At 38.1% G+C, this 19,054-nt stretch overlaps 1 protein-coding gene across 3 annotated transcripts in view; it reads right to left on the bottom strand.

Moving 5' to 3' along the window:
- The window catches only part of FNBP1L (formin binding protein 1 like), a 55,390-nt gene that overhangs the window by 24,883 nt on the left and 11,453 nt on the right, over positions 1–19,054 (bottom strand). For all 3 annotated transcript variants that reach the window (XM_040072830.1, XM_040072829.2, XM_040072831.2), the window contains exon 2: positions 3,246–3,361. In XM_040072830.1, coding sequence (XP_039928764.1) covers positions 3,246–3,361 — 116 coding nt within the window. The remainder of the gene's footprint in view (positions 1–3,245; positions 3,362–19,054) is intronic.

Raw genomic sequence — 19,054 nt, 5'->3', positions numbered from 1 at the left:
AACACACGATTTTAATGGGCAACAAACAGCTCAAGAACAATCATAGCTATTTGCTTTAAACCAACAATAGAGAAGCTGACCATCTTCAGAAATTTTATTTCAGTTTATTCTCCAGCTGCAGGTATAACTTGTATTACTGCCTAACATCACAGAAAGTGGAACTCCTCTGTCTGCTCGAGTGTCATAATGCTTTGGACAGGATGAAAAGGGAGTGAACCTGCAGAATTATTTTGTGTGTAATCATGTGGAACAGTCTTGCCCCTTTTAGTAAACAATGCTGATCAAAAACAGTATCTGAGAATTCAATTTAAAAATTCAGACACGAGCCTAGCGGTTTGGCACATACTAAATCTATTTTTCCCCAATTAGAAAATAAAAAAACCAGTCATATCATTAAAATAGAATGTGTTAATGTACAATGTACCCTGCAATATCTTCATCCTGATTCACATCTCTGTAACTCAGTAACAGCCTCTAATAACCTTTGTAAACCTCGGGGTAACACAATACATTAGCTGAGACCTACACCACACAAAACTGCATATTTTCCTTTAAGTTAGCTCAAACAAAATCAAATTACACTTCCTTTTTTTGTTTCAGAACATATTATGTTGCAGACAAAGACACGACAAGCTGTCTTGGGTGGCTTTTTCCCCCACAGACAATTGAGGATTCCCCAATCTTTCTTCTAATTTTTTTTCAGTATCAAAGAAGAATAGCAAGGAATGACTTGTAACCTAAAACCAGCATTTGGAAAAGTTATCACCTCTGGAATTACTTGGCAACCATGAGCTGCAACAGCTGCATACAGTAAGAATCTAGTGAGTTTGCTCAAACAGCTCCTCATATGCTGTACATGCACCCCTTGCCATCTCCTAGAAGACCAGGAAGGGCTGCTGCACCTGGGAAAGGCTCATCACTAAGTTGTGACAGTGTAAAGAAAAAGAAAGCTTTCAAAATGCAAGAGCATACACAAAGTGAATATGAATTTCTGCCAGGAGACAGACTAAATTTGTGAAAACTGTTATGAAATTTAACTCAGGTTTTCATCCTTGGGTTTAAGTCTATGAGAATAAGATCCATCAATGATCTCAACAGCATGTTCATGGTCCACACTGAAACCAAAAATACCACCATTCATCACTAGCTTTATCTCCTGACTGAACTTGGCTTTCCTTGGACTCCCATGCAAGTACCAAGGCCACAGATGTGACTACCTGCTGTGCTGTTCGTATTCTACTAACCAAGAGCATTATATAAAGTTCATTATGAAAAGAGTCTCAACACTCTTTTTCAGATTGTTTTCCATTACAAAAGGAAGAAACAGTGATACACTCGAAATTTCCAGTAGGGATATTAATATCTATCTTACAGGCCATACGCTGCCAATATTAAAATTCACCAGAACCACAGTTCATCCCGTAAGATCTTCTCTCTCAGAACTTCCCAGGAGCAAGATGCAGGATGGCTAACTCTTCTGAAGGTGATAATTTTGTTTGATCTCAATCCCCTCAGTGTCCTCAGGAGGAATGATGAAATCAAGTTGTTATCACGAGATGGTCTCCTCCAAAGCATACATATGCCAGAATATCAAAGAGTAGCTTCATGAAGCGGTCTACTGGCAGAAAATCAGTCACCCTCTGATGTGTGTGCTGTCCAGGCCCTCGTGGGAAGCAGGCAGGAAGTGCATGCATGCACTGTATAACATGTGTGCAGCAAGACCTGTGCTTCCCAGAACTGTCATACTTACTGCACAGGGACAGTCACTCCAGGCATCTGACAGAAGGGGTACTCGACAAAATTCTCGCATTTTTGAAAGACACTTCAAGAAAAACCAATAGTTTTACCCAGTGTAAAATGCTGAACAGAGAAAATTTTCTATTTTTAGTCAAATCCTGAAGTAATGATATGTTGTCTCATCTTGCTAGCTGTGGAATGAACCTTTAAATACAATCAAGTAAAATGACATTTGTTAACACTATTTAAGGAAAAGATCTTCACAGAGATCTGGGGAAATAAAACATATTTCTATTTTTTAACAGGCAACTGAAACCAAATCAAAACAGGGCTGCAAACGGTGCTGTGCATGCTTCCAACCTTCCTTTACCTCCTCAAGTTCTTCTATACCAGCTTTGGAAAAGTGGTATTTTTTTATTCCTTCTAAGAAAAAAATTCTTTCAGTAAAACAATGGGTTATTATGTTAGGTGAATATATACAACTGGATGAAAAGAAACTGATAAAGAAATCAAAAAGGAAATGAGCAGCCCAGATAGAGAACATCCATATTCTCAGCTGTGAACCTCCTTACTGTATTAATGAGGAAGGATTTCTCAGCTCTCTATCTAGTGACAATCTGGTTTGCAAATGATGAGATGATGGAAGAAACCACAGGAGAGAAGCTGCTATCAGTTTCAGTCTGCCAAGGGTAGGCAGCAGCTTCAGTCGAATCCCCAGAGGAATTCAAGACAGTAAAGATGATGGCAAAGGTGGCAATGAAGGCCAAGTTCACAGAGTGTCTTACTTTAAATTTTATTCTTCAAGCACTGAATGCACTGGTGGTAAAAATCAACCTACTTTATCCTAAAGAAATAACTTACTCTGAAGCAGCCATTTCATGGCTGCTAGTCCCCTTGTAGGATCCCTGAAGGGAAATTCCTATTGGACCTAGAAGATGTTTCACTTGGCAGCTATAGAACAGAGGTAAGACAAAGGGTGGCTGGGTTACAGTCTCACCCAAAGGGACAAGACCTGCTATGGAAAGGGTGTGCTTTAAGGACAGGAAGGTCTTGTTGTTTTCTCAAGTTCTACTCAATTATTTCAATCAGATTTCTTAACACAATGTAGTGGAGCTCTTGCCAATTCAACATGAGAAATTAATTAGCAGCAGAGGCGCACATACACTCAAGTGTAGATACAGATAATGCACTTTACAGCAAACATGCTGGCAGTCTGTGCAAAAAGTCACTATGGTTTTCCTTGTTCTGAATCTTTAATTTTAAGCCTTAAATCTTTTTAGTCCAAAGATCTGAAGGGTGGGTGGGAGAGAAGGCAAAAACAAGCAAGCAAGTGCACACCCAAAGATAATTTTCTGTTTTGGACTGGTCTGTCGTGAAAACAGCTAGTGATCTAATTCACTCTGTAAATGAAAAACAGTCATTAATCACGACATTTCATACTTCCCCACCAAGCGATACAGTGATTTTAAGTAACTTTTAAGAACCTCTTGCAAAGAAAAAAACCTTACCTCAGTTGTTTTGCATAGTTTTGCTCAATTTCTATCCTTTCTTTTACAAATTTTGCGTATTTCTCCAAGAAGTCAATGCCCCACTGCGTATGCTTGTCCAAGTTATCAAACTGATCCTTTAAAAACAAAAGGAAACAAAATTACCCAAATTAGTTAAGAATCACAGCAGCACCAGATTTGTACAACACTTATTTATAAGCTGTGCTCTGAGGGAATGCTTGCTATTTGGGTGGAAATCATTCAAGTCATGAATCAGTCAAATGCATATATATGTATCAGCCATGTACCAGAACAGCAGGTTTCATGTGCAGGAACAGATCTACCTCTTTTTGTAAAAACAGCTCTAAATACTTGCATATTAAGCTGTAAGTGGTCTTTCATCACTTTCACAATGTATATGTGTCTTTCTTTCCTCTCAAAACGCTTTATTTCAAAAGTGAATCTTTTCCACCAAGATAGCAGACACAGCCAAAGATCACTATTAGATAAATAGGCTCACAGAAGAGCTGTCTGGCAGACTTGAAACGCAAGAGGTTATAACTCCATTGGATACAAAAAATTTCTATCACTCTTAGGATTACACACTGAAAGAAAAATAACATAAATTTTAGCAGAATGACTAAGGTGGGTGTAGTCTGCATATCAAAAACATTTATTAAATCAAAACTAGATACACAGCCCATGACCAGCTCTAACAGGAGACTCCAAAGAAAGCAGACCTGTCCTTAGTAATTAAGAAAAATACAGCAAAGTAAAGGCACAACACAAAAAGGAGAAACAATCACAAGTAAACTACATTAAAAAAAAAAAATTTAGGGAATTTTTAATACATTAAACCATCTTCAAAACCAATCTTTCACTGCACTCTGTACTGATCAACAGGTGGAGGATACACTAATAAAGACAAGCTGAAAAGTCAAAAAACAAGTGGAAATACGGGCAGGGGTTAAGAACTGGGCAGGAGAAAACAACGGTACAAAATACTGCCTAGCAAACATTTTTAGTCTTACACATACTTGCATTTTATGCTACAAGAATCTACTGCAGTAAAAAAATCAAGGATTTTCAGTTTGCAATAGCATTTAAAATTAGCAGTTATTCAGTAATCCAAAAAAGACAAGTAACTAAAACATCAAAGTTTGTGTCTTGTAGAGGCTGAATCCAAATACACAAATACACAATAAACAAAAAAAAAGCAGAAAAAGAAAAAAGGAACCAATGAAGTTCAAAGTTTAATTAACTTACACAAAAAGAAGCCCTGAAGGCTGTTTATCAGAGGCTATCGCTCACAGACTCGGTAGCTTGCCGGAACCTAACGAATGATGTAGACTTCTAGCATTAGCAATTTAAGTTCAAGTTCAACGTGCAGTAGGATGATCTACAGCTAAATCAAAAAATGCCGCAAAATCCTGCAAGGCCTAAGACTCAAGGAACACACATTCACTCAAAGAGATACCCGGTGAACACAGCTATATAACCAACATAAATAAAAATAACCTAACAAGATTTGGGTTGCTCTCAAGCGTCGCCTTGCAGGTCCCAGTACCCTACAGCCCAGACTCCCAACCACTGCCATTAGTGCCTTGAGCCCTTCAGTGCAATGGCATGCAAGCACTGCCCACCAAACCATCCATCCTGCTCTACCACGCGCCTCTGCAGCACTCTGGCCATCAAAATCACACCCACTGCTCTGGGGTTTCACCACAGAACCACAGGAACAGCCAAGAGATGGGAGAGGCACTGAGGACAAGATTTTAATGTATTGGGGAAACCGTGGCCTGTATCTCGCATTATTCTGATACGTGCACTTTGCACCAACTGGACGCTTCCCTTCAAGTATCTTATGTCCAATAAAGTGACATTTCTGGTACTCCTTTCAGAGAAGCTGCACATGCATTGTTTGAGTGTGGGAATAGGGAGACAGTTACCGGACTGTGGCGTCAAACCACATTTGCAAATATGCATAAAAATACATCGATCTCAAGAAGCCTTTCATTTTTATATTCCACTCATTTGTCTAATTACTCTGACAAAATTAACCCAGCATCCAAAAGCAGTTTGTAAAAGATGCTTTTGGCATGAAGTCAATACCTAATGCCATTAAAAGGAACTGACTTCCTTCAGCACACAGCAGAACAAAGCCTTTGCTGTCCTACTTAAGCTCTTTAGACCACAAAGCTCTCATTTGTTGCTAAGGTTTCATTAGCATTAGGGAACACCACATTACTCATGTTTCCAAACATGCAACCAGAGACAGCGGCTTTCCAAATATTTTGCTGAAACAAAAAAGGACTCCACTGCTCAAACTTCCTTCAAGATCTGCTATTAATATGAAAATTACATTTGACAAGCTATCACGCTTTACTACAAGGATTTCATCACTGATCACATGACAAAAACTCTTTTTTCCCCCATTAATTCCTCTTCTTAATCTGATTCTATAAACAGTAGGTTCTGTGCAAAGACAGCTTTGTTGGATTAGCCCACAAGCTTCACAAGTTTTCAAATTCTCTATAAACAACAAACCAGCGAACGAGAGTCTGCAGTCACAAGAACCACCTCACTTTGTTCTGTAAAGCTACTGAGATAAATGAGTAAAAGATAAAGGCAACATCAATGAAGAAGCAAAAAGGACTGGCCTTTTCAGAAAGGCTTCCACGGTCACAGATCTTACTCATTTACTTTCAGTCTCTCTCCAGAAGCTCACATTTGAGCCTCAATTAAGCAAAAATCTTCCTTTTTGCACCGGAACACAAACAACAAATCTTCCAGACTGCTACAAAGGAAACCAAACTAATGCACTGAGATAGAAGTGGTGTCTTCAATGGAAAAAAATGGCCAAAAATCAGGCAATGCTGTACAGACAAGAAAACAGACTGAACAGTTCCAATGAAATTAAGGTCTGTAATTTCAAAATAAATATAGCAGTGTATTAATTTGGCTAGGTCCTTTATAAGAAATATGAAAACTGCATTAACTAGCAATCAGCAGGTTATTAAAAAAAAAAAAAAAATCACATCCTACAATATCTGGCTATCTATGCCATGATAATGAAGTAGGTTCTCGACGGTATTTCCAAGCAAAAATATATTGCTGTTTGTCTAGTAACTGCCCACACCCCTTGGCAGCTGAGCAGACAGTTTTTGTAAAAAACTTGATTAAAACTGCAGCTGACTATTATTAAAGCAATTAAGGTCAACTAATGGCTGTAGTAGAAACTGCCCACTTAAAAATCAAATGTAGTCCAAAGCCTCTCCATTACAAACAAACAAATCTGAAACTTGACAAGAAGTCTGGAGTGGGTCAAAACAGACTATTCCAAAACAAATGCCACCTACCTAAATTCTACTTCCAGATTATTTACTGGAAACACAGATCAATGTTATAAACACTCCGAGTTTGCAGTTCTAATCACGTGTTTGCAGATACCAGGAAGCTTTACAAACATAGCAGCTGAAGCATCAAAGCCAAGAATGAACACAACTCAAATCTGCACCCAAGACAAAACACACCCTCCTGGTTAAATTCAATTTGCTCTCCTCCTCTTACTGACTCTTGTTTTTTCTCCAAACAAGCCTCAAGAACCAATAAAAAGAAAAACATGGGACATCTCTGAAGAGAGAGCATTGCTACAACATAAATACTGGACGTTTAGTCTTCCCAAAGCTACCAGTCCAGACACTGGAGCAGAGTGGGAGTTTCAAATAAAAGGCATTAAACAAGACTGAGATTTTTTAGGGGTTAACGTTCCTGGCTTTCATCAACTTCAGAAAGCAATTCTACTTGCATTTAAAGCTAGGATTGTGATATCATTCTGTAAAAAAATCCCTCTGTTTCACTAATTTATTCCTTTACAATATGTAAACTAGCTAACTGCATTAACATAGAATTGCTTTCAAATGAGTCTCCCATTTCACTGACCTCCAGACAATACAGCTGAAAGTTTTAAGAATCACATTAAACATTGAAGTACATCGACTTACAAGTTTCAGAAACCTATTGCAATTAATTACACCTGCAATATCTACTTAATAAAACATCTTATTTGAAATGAGGATACTTTGCATTAATTATTCTGCCATCATTTTATTCTCCGTTGACTCAACTGTACATCATTACTTCCATACTTTTATCTGATCACAATTTCAGTCTGCAGTCACTCAACTGATCTTATTTGCACTTTTGAAGTGCTGGCTCAAGATGAGGTTTTTTCCCAATTCTTTGTTCTCCAGGCTGCACAGCCAGTCTAAACTTCCAAGTCAGCGAATGGGAGATTAAAAACTCAATCCTGTCTTTTGCTCTCTGAACTCTTAACCCTTATGCAGGCTGGTATAGGAAATATGTATTATGCCAGTGGTCAAAGCATGGAAAAGCAGAAATCAGGTCTTGGTTCAAGGAAAAAAAAAAAAATCAAAACACTTTGCCTTGAAAAAGCCTCAGTGCACTGGGGGATATAAATGTTGTATTTTATTATCACCTTATGAAAAGCCATGACTTACTTAACCACACAACTACAAATACACAGAAAGCCAAGTGAGAAAATGTGGGTGATTAGATACTAAATACCAATCTTAGCAGTTCTTGTTGACTCAATTAATGCCCATGAGTGTTTATCACATGAACTTGAATTATGGATAAATTTAAATGATAGGTTAAATTCTGCATAATGTCTTTTTTTTCTGCACAAGCAGCACTGCAGAAGAAAGACTGCTTTCTAACACCCAACTCTATTCAAGAAGTTAAGTATTTTAAGTTACAAAACATTATAAAGTGACTATTTAACATATTAAGACTTTAAAACTCATGAAATAAGAAGCTGAAGCTGAATTATGAAACATTATGCAGCTTGGTTTTTATTTTTTTAAATTTTTAGATAATGATCAAGGCCTTCAAATGATTCCCTGTTTTACTTGGCAGTATCTCCAAGTAAATTTCTTTATTTCAAAAAAGGAAACAAAAAAACTTGTAGTGTTTGTGCAAAGAACTACCTGATGCGCTACATCAAAAGTTATGGGAACCATAATCATTCATTAATATATTAATGAGAAGTTACCAGTATATAAATAGCTTTGGCTATTAGTCTTCACGACAAGTTAATTATAAAATTGTATTTTAATTAGAGCATGTTACCCTAATCTACTTCTGACAATACATTTCAGTTTCTCTCCATAGATACCTCTTCACTGTCTGTTTTTCGTTTCTACTTTTGTCTCTATCTTTATGCATTCCTGCTTCCTTTTCTATCTTAGGATAATAGCTCTTTTATTTTACTGTCTGAACTGATTATCATTTCTCTGTATTCCTGCCTGTTTGTTTTCATAATTATCAATCTGGTTAGGTCTTTCTTTTTTCCTTGCAACTGCAATGTGCTTCTTCCTAAGAGGCAGACAAAAGCTGCTTCCAGCTAAACAGTACTTTATCTTTTCAAAACACCCTGTTAGCTTCACATCTAAAAACTAACAAAGAGCTGTTTCTATATCAAGAACAAAAAATAAAGTGTTTTGCTTTTCTGCTTTCTACGAGTTCTGGATTGTAGCTCCAGACTAATCTGCAAATTATACCTCATTCCTCTGTGAAAATAATCTGGGTATTACAGTTAAGAGAGAGGAAAAAATGTGCTGTGAGCAAACTTAAAGGCTAAGTAATTTACAGACTAAAAGATTAATATCAATTAGAAGGTTCAGAGCAGCAACATCAAAAGCCATAGTGACACTGGAAATAAAGCAGAGGCACTTAGATTAAGATGAGAAAAAAGTAACATGTTCATACACATAAATTAAACAGTACTTCACATTTTAATTTCATATTAAAAGGTCACTACAGATTGTACAGGCCTATGTACAGGATACTATGAAGAAAATCTGCTAGTCTTTTTGAGACATGAAAAGAAGAATAATTCCTCAAAAGAATTTCTGTTTGTAGGTCGACCTTCAGGACACGGAGCTACTTTGCTCGCAAAAATTAAGACACTGGTATTAACAGTACACTATACTGTAGCTTGAAAATATTTAAGCGAGAAACTCTGCTAGTGTTTAATATGCAAAAGGTAAACAACAGGAATTAAAAAATGACTTTTAGCTGGACAAAAGACTACTTTGCTCTGAGGAAGAATTAATAAATTCATAGTACCAACACAATATGAAAAATTTATTTGCCTGTTAAGCCTTAGCATATATTTTTAAAAAGCAGTATCACTGTCAACTTGAATTTTAAAAAGTCAAGTTTCCATGATTAGAGAAACATTTGCTCGAACAAAAAGTTAAAAAAGTACTGAAACACTGGCGATCTGGCCACACTGTAAGATAATGTATACAGCAGGTCAGCTTCCTAAAGCAAAGCTAAAAATGGAGAGATGCGATTGAGGATGAGAAAAATTAAGACTGTTTTTCTCCACAAAGATGTCCCCAGACCAGCAGCAGAGGAACTGCTTTGGAAACTCTACATCAAAGTCAGGTCTGGCAAGAGGGGATGTCTCGTTTGAGACCTAAAAACTTCACAGGTGTGACACATTTCGCTTCCAGGAAGAGCAGGAATCTGCCACAGACAGAATATGTGTGGAAACATTTGTGAGTGCTTTTGAAATAAGCAGCCATAATTACAAAAGAATCAAGTTCTGCTCCTAGAGATTAGCAGATCAGCTGAAAAACATGAGAGATTACAGCTGCACACTCCAGTTCACCTGCACCAGTGAGTGGACCAGCTGGACATTATAATCCTCAGACTTCACCAGCAAGAGTTTCCCACCAGCAGAGCAAACTCTGAAAAAGTTCACAACTGGGACACTGAACACCAGTGTTAAAACAAGAGAGGAAAGAACACACTGCCACAGAGGGTATCTCAACAACCACTCCTGTTTGCCCTGTTAATGAATAATCTCCAGAATTCTTCAGTTACCAGATGGTCGCAGTCACAAGAACAGTACACCTTCCTTACTGCGTCAGGATGCAACCTTAAGGAAAACCTCACTTCTTTGCAGTACCTCCAGGTCTGCTCTCTCCCTCACTCACACGACCCTGTATGCAGTCCCACAGCCTGCCACACACTCTAGGGAGGGCTGTGCCCTAAACACACCACTTCTCCCTCCTCAGGAAGTTCTACCAACACATCCCCTCCTGCCAGAACACAGTTCCAGCCCCCCTTCCTCTCTGCTCCCCATCACAGCCTCCTCACCTTGTGCTGGTCAATGCACAGGTTCCCCACTGTGGGTGTGCACAGCTGTAACATCTTTACCTACAAGCTAGGAAGGAGGTCAGCACTGGTCAGGCCCCAAGCAGTCACAATGGACTCCCTTACGACCACCACTTGAGCAAAATACACACACACACACGCTCATATGAGGTAAGTATCACTAGAATACAAGCATACATAAAATACAGATCAGGAAATCCTACTTTGTAAACTGGACTGGAAGACACTCACTTAGCTTTCAATCACCCCCTTAATTTCATTCAACTTTTAATCGGAAAGAATTTTTTTTAAAGAAACTTAGCCAGGTTTTTTTCACGTATGTTCTTAATAGAGATTGTTAGAAAACTTCAGTCTTACATGCATCTGAACCAAAACTTAACCCTGAAACACATTCTATTTTAAGCTTAATTCCCACACTAACTTGAAACAGACCATTTTCAAACATCTCTATCCAGGACAACAGCAGATCACAAACCATATATTTTCAAGCATTATTACATTAAAATAGTTGCCATCTTAAGACAGGGGCAGTATTACACTTGCCTTGTATATACAAAGGATATAATTATGTCCATTCCCCTAAACACCAAGAAATCTTATTTTCACCATAGCCAAGCCAGAAAACAGGCACTTCCTGAGTCTTCTGGGAATGGCTGAAGGTTGTTAATAAACAGGCTGAAGCATAAGGACATTTTAGTCCTAGTTATGTCACTTGAAATAGGAGACAGGAAGACTATATTTAACCCTAAATGAAGTAAGTGTGATATCATGCATCATAGTAAAAAAAATGCTACTACTGTTTGTACAATGCTTAGAGAGGTTGTTGCTCATTATAAGAAATATCTGGAGAAAATCCCATCTTTCCAATAACGCTAGAATAATAGATTATGAAGCAGAGAGGCTATATATCAACAAAGCAGCAGAACACTGAATTTGCTGTATGACCAACAGCCATTTGAGGCCTCATGTGAAGCAGAAGTTCTGGGCAAAGCCAGCACATTTACTGCATGATCAATGGTAGCCTACAGAAAATCTGCAAGAACAAATTACCTGGCTTGGAAAGCACTGATGCAAGACTTTTATTTTTGAAAAATTTTGTAAACAATCATTTAGTTCTTCAGTTACAAAATATTATTACACGACTTGACATGTAATGTCCATGGTGAATGTTTTAGTGCACGACTAAAGAACCCTTGCTAAAACTACTGAAACCTTTCAAAACTTTTAAATGCCTCTCTATCAACTACAGATATTTCCACAATATTATTAAAAATGCATCCACAGGAGACTGACTGAGCAAGCAACTCTCACACTCCCCAGTTCTTGCACACGTGACTTAATCTATTTTTGCATTCTGGAGGATCTGTTTTTTCAAAAGTTGTAGAAACAAGAAAGGGATCTCACCTAGTGACTCCTTCAGTGAAGGGTTAAATTCCTGCTCTGGCCAGTCTGACACAGCATCTAACAAGCAAAATATGCACTGGTTTTTTCCTCTCCACACACTAAAGGGATGAACAGTGTGCTCAAGTCAGGAGCTGAGGAGTCTCGACGTTACAAAGAGAGGCAACAGATACAAGGTTTGCACAGGGTATATTAAAGAACACCTATATGTCCTACACCACAAATTCAGAAAACAAGATCCACCAGCTCTGTACGTGCACACACAACTCTGTACAAATTGTATTACAACATGTCCAGCTGCAATACCATGAGACGCAGCTTACTCCACTATTTAGTGAGTTTTACTGAACCGAAATGTGACATTTAAAATAACTTTGTTTGCATATTGCTTAGAGGCTATTCGAAAGACTTTGCTACAGTTTAGAACTATAACAGGGACACAGCTCTGAACTCATCAAAAAGCCAAGATGCCTGAAACAAATTTAAAACAAGGAAGTACTTTCTGCCAGATGGGGGAGGTGAAAAAGAAGGGACAGTGGCAACTTCCTTCTCATCCAAATATCACTTCCTTGTATTTATCTCCTCAGCTATTAAGTAGACTGTAGGATACAATTTTCAACTGACTTAAAAATTATAAACTGTTTAATGAGTATGATGGAGAAATTCTAGACAGAAAAGTGAATTTAGTGTTTCACACTTAAAAGATGCATCTTTGGGCTTTGTCTCAATAAAACAGTCAGAAAGAAAAGAATCGATCTGGTATGGGTTGAATCATACAGTTTATGATTCTGACAATTAGGACAAATATAGTGTAAAAATATCTATACAGAATCTAGGCATTGAGTATCACCAGTAGAACTTCATTTCAACACAGAGAACAAGGTACATGCATGGTATATTCCTTATAATGTTCCTCATATGTATTTAATGAAGGTGCACATTATTTAGAATCTTAAACTCCTATCAGCAGTTCCACAAAAAAAACCATTTCATGGCACTATTTCTACACAGCAACCGGAGTGAACAATGAACTCATAAAATAAAAATTACAGCACAAGAACATAACAAACATATCCTGCTCTTAACTTTTAGTTAATTTCTCACAATAGATGTAATTACAATACCCAGTAAAACTACAAGAACTTGGTGGAGGAATAAAATATAGCGGTTCTTCTTGTAACAGCAATATTTCAGCTCTCAGCACAGAGACCCAGACAAAACCTCCTCATTCAGCACAGCTCCGATGAACTGTCTCATCTAGTCTCTACTCCTATATGAAGGAAGCTATAGTGAATGCAGAATATGGAATATGAGAAGGTATTTCCTAGTGTTATTATCAGCTCCTATCAGACAGACTTAAGACACAGGCATAAACCCTACATTAGTTGCTATTGATATTCAAAAGATACAGCTATACCTACACAGCTTGTAAACAGCTCTTCTAAACCACTCAGAGTAAGATACCTACATACAGGTGTTTTGATCAGCCCTTCAATTTTATTGAATTAAATCATTAGCCTTTTATGGTATAGGAAAGGCTGCAAATATTAACAGAGTTAATCACCATGGACTGTTCCGAGCACACTCCCCACTAAAACGGAGCAGACACTGTTCAGTACTTCAGAAAACCAGAGTTCACAGAACCAGTTACGTAAATAGTTACAGAACTGGAAGGCTGTTAACTGATTTGCCATATGCTATTTGTTTTGTCAACCCTGTGAACAAGAGGATTTTTCTGTAACAAGTCCTACCGTAAAGTGAACTTCCCTTTTCAGTATCACCTGTGAATACACTTCAGTTTTCAAGAAAAAGACTATAGTAGCCACATCTTTTTCCCTTCACAGCTATCTTGCTAACAACAGTAAATACTTTTCAAACTTGATTATAAAACCAGATCCATATACTTTACAAGAAATTAACATGGCAGTAAGTTAGAGCCTTCCTCTACTCTGCGGAACTTTATTTCAGACACAGATAAATACCCTGACAGAAAACAAGCCAAACACACACACAAACCCCAGAAACAACAAAAGAACACCCAAATCCAAAAACCCAAACCAAAATGAAAACCAACACCACCCCCCACGTCCTTTATTTGTAATGGAATCTACTGTACTCATCGTTTTTGAAGCAAAATTCATAGTAACATTAACATAACTCAATAAAGAATTTAAACTAAAACCAGATGTTATTACTGGCACCTTCAAAACAGTGGAATTTTTCAAGGTTTTGTGATTCAGATAAAATTAAAATATAACGCAATTGTGCCATGTATCAGTTTCTCACAAAGTTTTTAAGATATGAGCCTAGAAATACACAGTAAGGTCCTCCTATATTTCACCACAGACTTCAGAATCATAACCTGTATTGTAAGAATAACATTATTCACAAACCCTTTATTTCTAGTAGAAATGTACTTCCTCTGATATAGCAAATCGTACAAAAACACATACTGTTTCCCTTGGTTAACAAGGCACTTTTCCTTAAATTACAAAGGGAACAAGAGGAATGATGTAATTTAACCATGAGCACTTCCATTTAAAAAGTTACAATTTCAAAAAGGTAAAGCAACCCTATTACAGCGTATTTGGACACTGAAGCTGCATACACAAACGATGAGTACAAACTTCAGTGCTCTGAAACCCCACACTTTTGAACTGCCATAGCTAGGTTCCCCATTCTTTCCAAAACATGTACAACGTCCAAACTCATAACAGCTCATTTTTCATACTGTTTCTGTAATCCAGCATATTAAAAGGACAGTGGGGGCCATAAATACATTCTGCCCCACTTCAGGAGCTCCATACTGAAAGCACACAAATTTGTAGCGTAATCAGGGCCAATGCTTTTGAAGCAAGACAAATAGTACTTGCATTCAGGACAGAAATAAACATGAACGACAGGGTCACGCTGGCAATAGTGACACCAGACCACATCAATTTCTTTTTTGAGAGCCAATTTCTTTTCTGAGAGCCAAACGAATAGTCGATGTAGAAATTAAAAGGTACTTCAGCAGAAGCCTACCTTCTTCAGTTATTTCCCTCCCGACTAAACTGATAAAAATAGAAGAGTATTCACACTAAAATCCAGTGGAGATCTGAACAGTACAGATGAACAAGCACCAAATCTCAGTACTTTATCTGTGATTCGACCTCAAGGTTCAACACTGGGCCCAGTATTTTTATCTTATTTATCAAGGACTTTCCTGAAGGGGCAGACGCCTCTTCAGCACGTTCTCTGACGCACAAAGCCGGGAGGAGAGGCCACCACCATCGGGGCCGTGCAGCCCTCCACAAGGGCCTTCCACAGGCTGGGGACGGGCGGAGAAGGAGCGCCTGGATTTCCACAGGCAAATGCAGGCTCCTGCTCCCGGGGAGCAATAACCCCAGGCACAGGCACGGCCGGGGGCTGACCTGCTGGAGAGCAGCTCTGCCGAGGAGCACCTGCAGCTCCTGGGGGACAACCAGCTGTCCGTGGCCAGCGGCGCCAGGAAGGACAGCGTTCGGAGGAGCACCGCGAGGGTCAAGGGAGGAGATCCTGCCCTGGGTCAGACCCAGCGAGGCCCATCTGGAGCGCTGTGCCCAGTTCTGGGCTCCTCAGGGCAGGGCAGACAGGGAGCTCCTGCAGCCCGTCTGGCAGAGGGCACCAGAGATGATGGGGGCTGGAGCATCCCCCGAGGAAGGACCGCGGGAGCTGGGGCTGTTCAGGCAGGGATGAGAGAGGGCACCTCACCAGTGCCCGTGAGCACAGGAAGGGAGGTGCCAGAGGGCGCAGCCAGGCTCTGCTGGGCGCTGCCAGCAACAGGACAAGAGGCAGTGGGCAGGAACTGAGGCGCAGGACGTTCCACCTGAACATGAGGAAGAACTTCTTCACTGTGAGAGCGACTGTGCGCTGCAGCAGATTGCCCAGAGGGTGTGCAGTCACCCTCACTGGAGATATTCCAAACCTCTGGATACAATCCTGTGCAGTGAGCTCTGGATGACCCTGCCTGAGCAGGGAGGTTGGACCAGGTGATTCACTATGGTCTCTTCCAACCTTACCCATTCCATGAATCTGTGACTGAAACAGAACCATCTTTGGCAGTTTCTCCCTCGCCTAATTTCTCAGGATTTTTTATTCCTCTAGTCAATTTTTTTTTTTTTGAACTCTTGTTCATCCACAACTTCCCTTTTAATTCCTTCTTTAAGCTTCTTTTGCACCGCTTACCCTTCGGACATAACTTTGCTGTTTACTCCAAAAGCAGATTCTGAGAACATTCTTCCTGCCTTAATAAAGAAATACTGTGGGAATCCAATTTAACAGCAGCATTTTAAACACTGCGTTAATTCTATACTCTACGCAAAGCATCTTGTTTCACTGGTAACAGCCACAGAAAAACTACTACTGTAGTAAATAACTACTAGGTTTCTTTTCTAATGATTTTTTAGTATTACTAAACCAGAAATCATAAAGAAAAAAACAGTAAAAAGGTGCTCAATGATATACTGCAGATGTAGTTCAAAATTCAACTGGAGCAAATACTGCAGATCAGAACAGCAATTTACAACAAATTCACTATGTAGAATCACAGAACGGCTTGGGTTGGAGAAGACCTCAAACATCACCTTGTTCCAACCCGCAGGCACAGGCAGGGATAGCTCCCACCAGACCAGGTCACTCAGAGCCTCACCCAGCCTGGCCTTGAACATCTCCAGACCTTTGTACCTGTACTTTCCTTTAAAAAACCAGATCTGCCCAAAGAACCCCGCAAAACTTAACACTCCTTATTACACAGTGACCTGGAAGTAGAGGAAAGTGGCAGTCTTTTTGTCACCTAAAGGTATTACCCTTCCTGAATTTTATATCATTGCCACACCACATTCATTACGTCCTTTATGGAAAACCTAATTATTTGCGATTTCATTCTTCAACATGAAGTGCTACTCGTGTCTTTACTAAGCATTCATTTCACTAAATCTGCATGGAATTAAAATAGCAAAATATTAACCAATAAGGGATAAATCTCTATAAATAATCAATGGTCTAGGAACTGTCAAAGAAACACTAAAGAAATTCTGACAAGCAGTCTCAAATACTGAATGAAACATGACATAATGAGAAAACCAAAACCCATTTCTTTCATACTGAATAAAACTGTTATTATCTTTTATTACATTGACTATAAAACTGAAACCATCTAAGTGCACCTGGGACTTCCAACTTTGTTTTTAACATTACTAGCTTGATTAAAAAAACACTGAAAATTGATGTTTCATATCTGGGGAGCCTTAACACTTTATATCTTAGCAAAAACATTTCAAAATCAGTGAATAAAGCACGCCAACTTGTAATCAAAAACACACCGTGATTTCATGGTAGAAAAAATTAAAGCAAGTGCCTTTTCCCCAAGTATCCTTTTTAGTTTTTCTGTCATTACTTATCATCGTGTAAACCCATGCATATCTTTTAGAAGAAAATTAATAAAATTAAAAGTGATTTAATTTATCTGCAGCATTATTCTGAATTCGGTGCATCTTTAGCGTATAATGGAAAATTAGAGACACTCACCAGTCGATTACTTTTTTTCTGAAGAGAATGGTTTGGAAAGGAAACTATTTGATACTATTGTCCCCATCAGTCTTAGAGAAATACTAAATATTTAAAACATCATTCAAAAGATCATTTATCAAGATATATCTGACTAAATTTTGAGTGTTCTTATGGCATCACATACCATATCACAAAACAGTCACAAGAAGGATTAATTTCTGAAACAGTTTAAAATGCTAATAATATGCAAAATTATTACACTTTTATGGGAGCAGAATGCACATTTTGCATTTAAAAAAATCACAAGGTTAATTGTGAAAACACTATTTGTTTTCATATCATAAAAAAGCATAAACAAAATACAAAAGATAAACTTAAATACATTAAGTATTTTGCACCAAGATTAAGTATATCCACTACCCAGTTACCAAGCAAATTTGTGAACTGAAACTACAGCAGCAAAACTAGAGAAAAGTTGAGAATATGTTATCTTAACTTGTAAGCAGTAGCCTGAAACAGCACTTTAGCAAATACATTCTCAATGCAGTTTTTCAGAATGCTAAATTTCTTCTGTTTTTTAATTCTGAAGCAACTTCACTCTTCTGTGAACTGAAAACAACCTTGTACAGTCTAGAAAGACTTCTGTAAGGAGAGAAATACAGAGGAGAACAATTACTGCTTACAATTTGACCTTCCCATCTGAATCATCCAAAGAACTAGACTTGAGCCCGAATCACTTAAATGAGTATGAACCTGATGTTAATGTCATGGAAGACGGGTTAATTCTTGGTACTTCTTCAATTGCAAAAAGAAAGCCTATACTAATATATTTTCAGTTCCCAAAGTTCTATTTGACTTGGTTTTTCTGCAACTGTTAAAAATTCAGTTTTCTAATTAGATTTTATATATATAAGCATGAATCAGCTCACATGACATGTGCCCTGCACTAGTGGCCACCAGGCTGGCACACATTTGGCATTAGTCCATTAGGTTGGAAATACCCATTTGCTATCAACCTGCTGCAATTAGAGTACATTCTTGATAATAAAATTAAAGTTTCTTTTGTTTCTGGTTACATACAACCAATCAAAAACTTTTATGCCTCTCAAGAATACATAGCAGCACAAAATAAATACTTGAATTTCTAGCATTCCACAAACCAGCTCATTCACACAAACAAATCTATCAGCTAGTTATTTCATAGAGACAATCAACAATAACATGACAGCAATTTAGAAATAATTTAATGCTCTCTAAACTGTTATGGTTCTCAGCACTGTGATAAGTGTATTGTGTAGTCTTTCCAGTTCTTTGTTGAAGTGGGGAAAACTATTTTGCAGCATGGGTGAAAAACACTTTAATTTGCATTTTAGTTGATTGTTGAGTTTGGAATCCTTGATGTGAAATGTTTGCAACAATCTTGAGCAATAAACTTCTATGTCAATCAAATACATGTCTCAGTTAAAAGTATTATTGTTAAGGTATTAGTACATGTTATCTCAGCATGATTCTAACATGGAAATAAAACAAATGACACGGATGTTGGTGACAACCATTTAAGGTGGGTGCTGAGAACCACAACAGTCTTTTAATATACTGTCCTTAAAGTCAAAAGATAGTGCTTAAGTGTGCAGTTTATGAGATTATGTAAAACATATTTACCATTGTGTTTCCACTCAAAAAAGTTTAAG

Source organism: Hirundo rustica, chromosome 9, assembly GCF_015227805.2.
Source record: "Hirundo rustica isolate bHirRus1 chromosome 9, bHirRus1.pri.v3, whole genome shotgun sequence".
NCBI classification, from domain to species: domain Eukaryota; kingdom Metazoa; phylum Chordata; class Aves; order Passeriformes; family Hirundinidae; genus Hirundo; species Hirundo rustica.
This window is presented reverse-complemented; position numbering and strand designations above follow the sequence as displayed.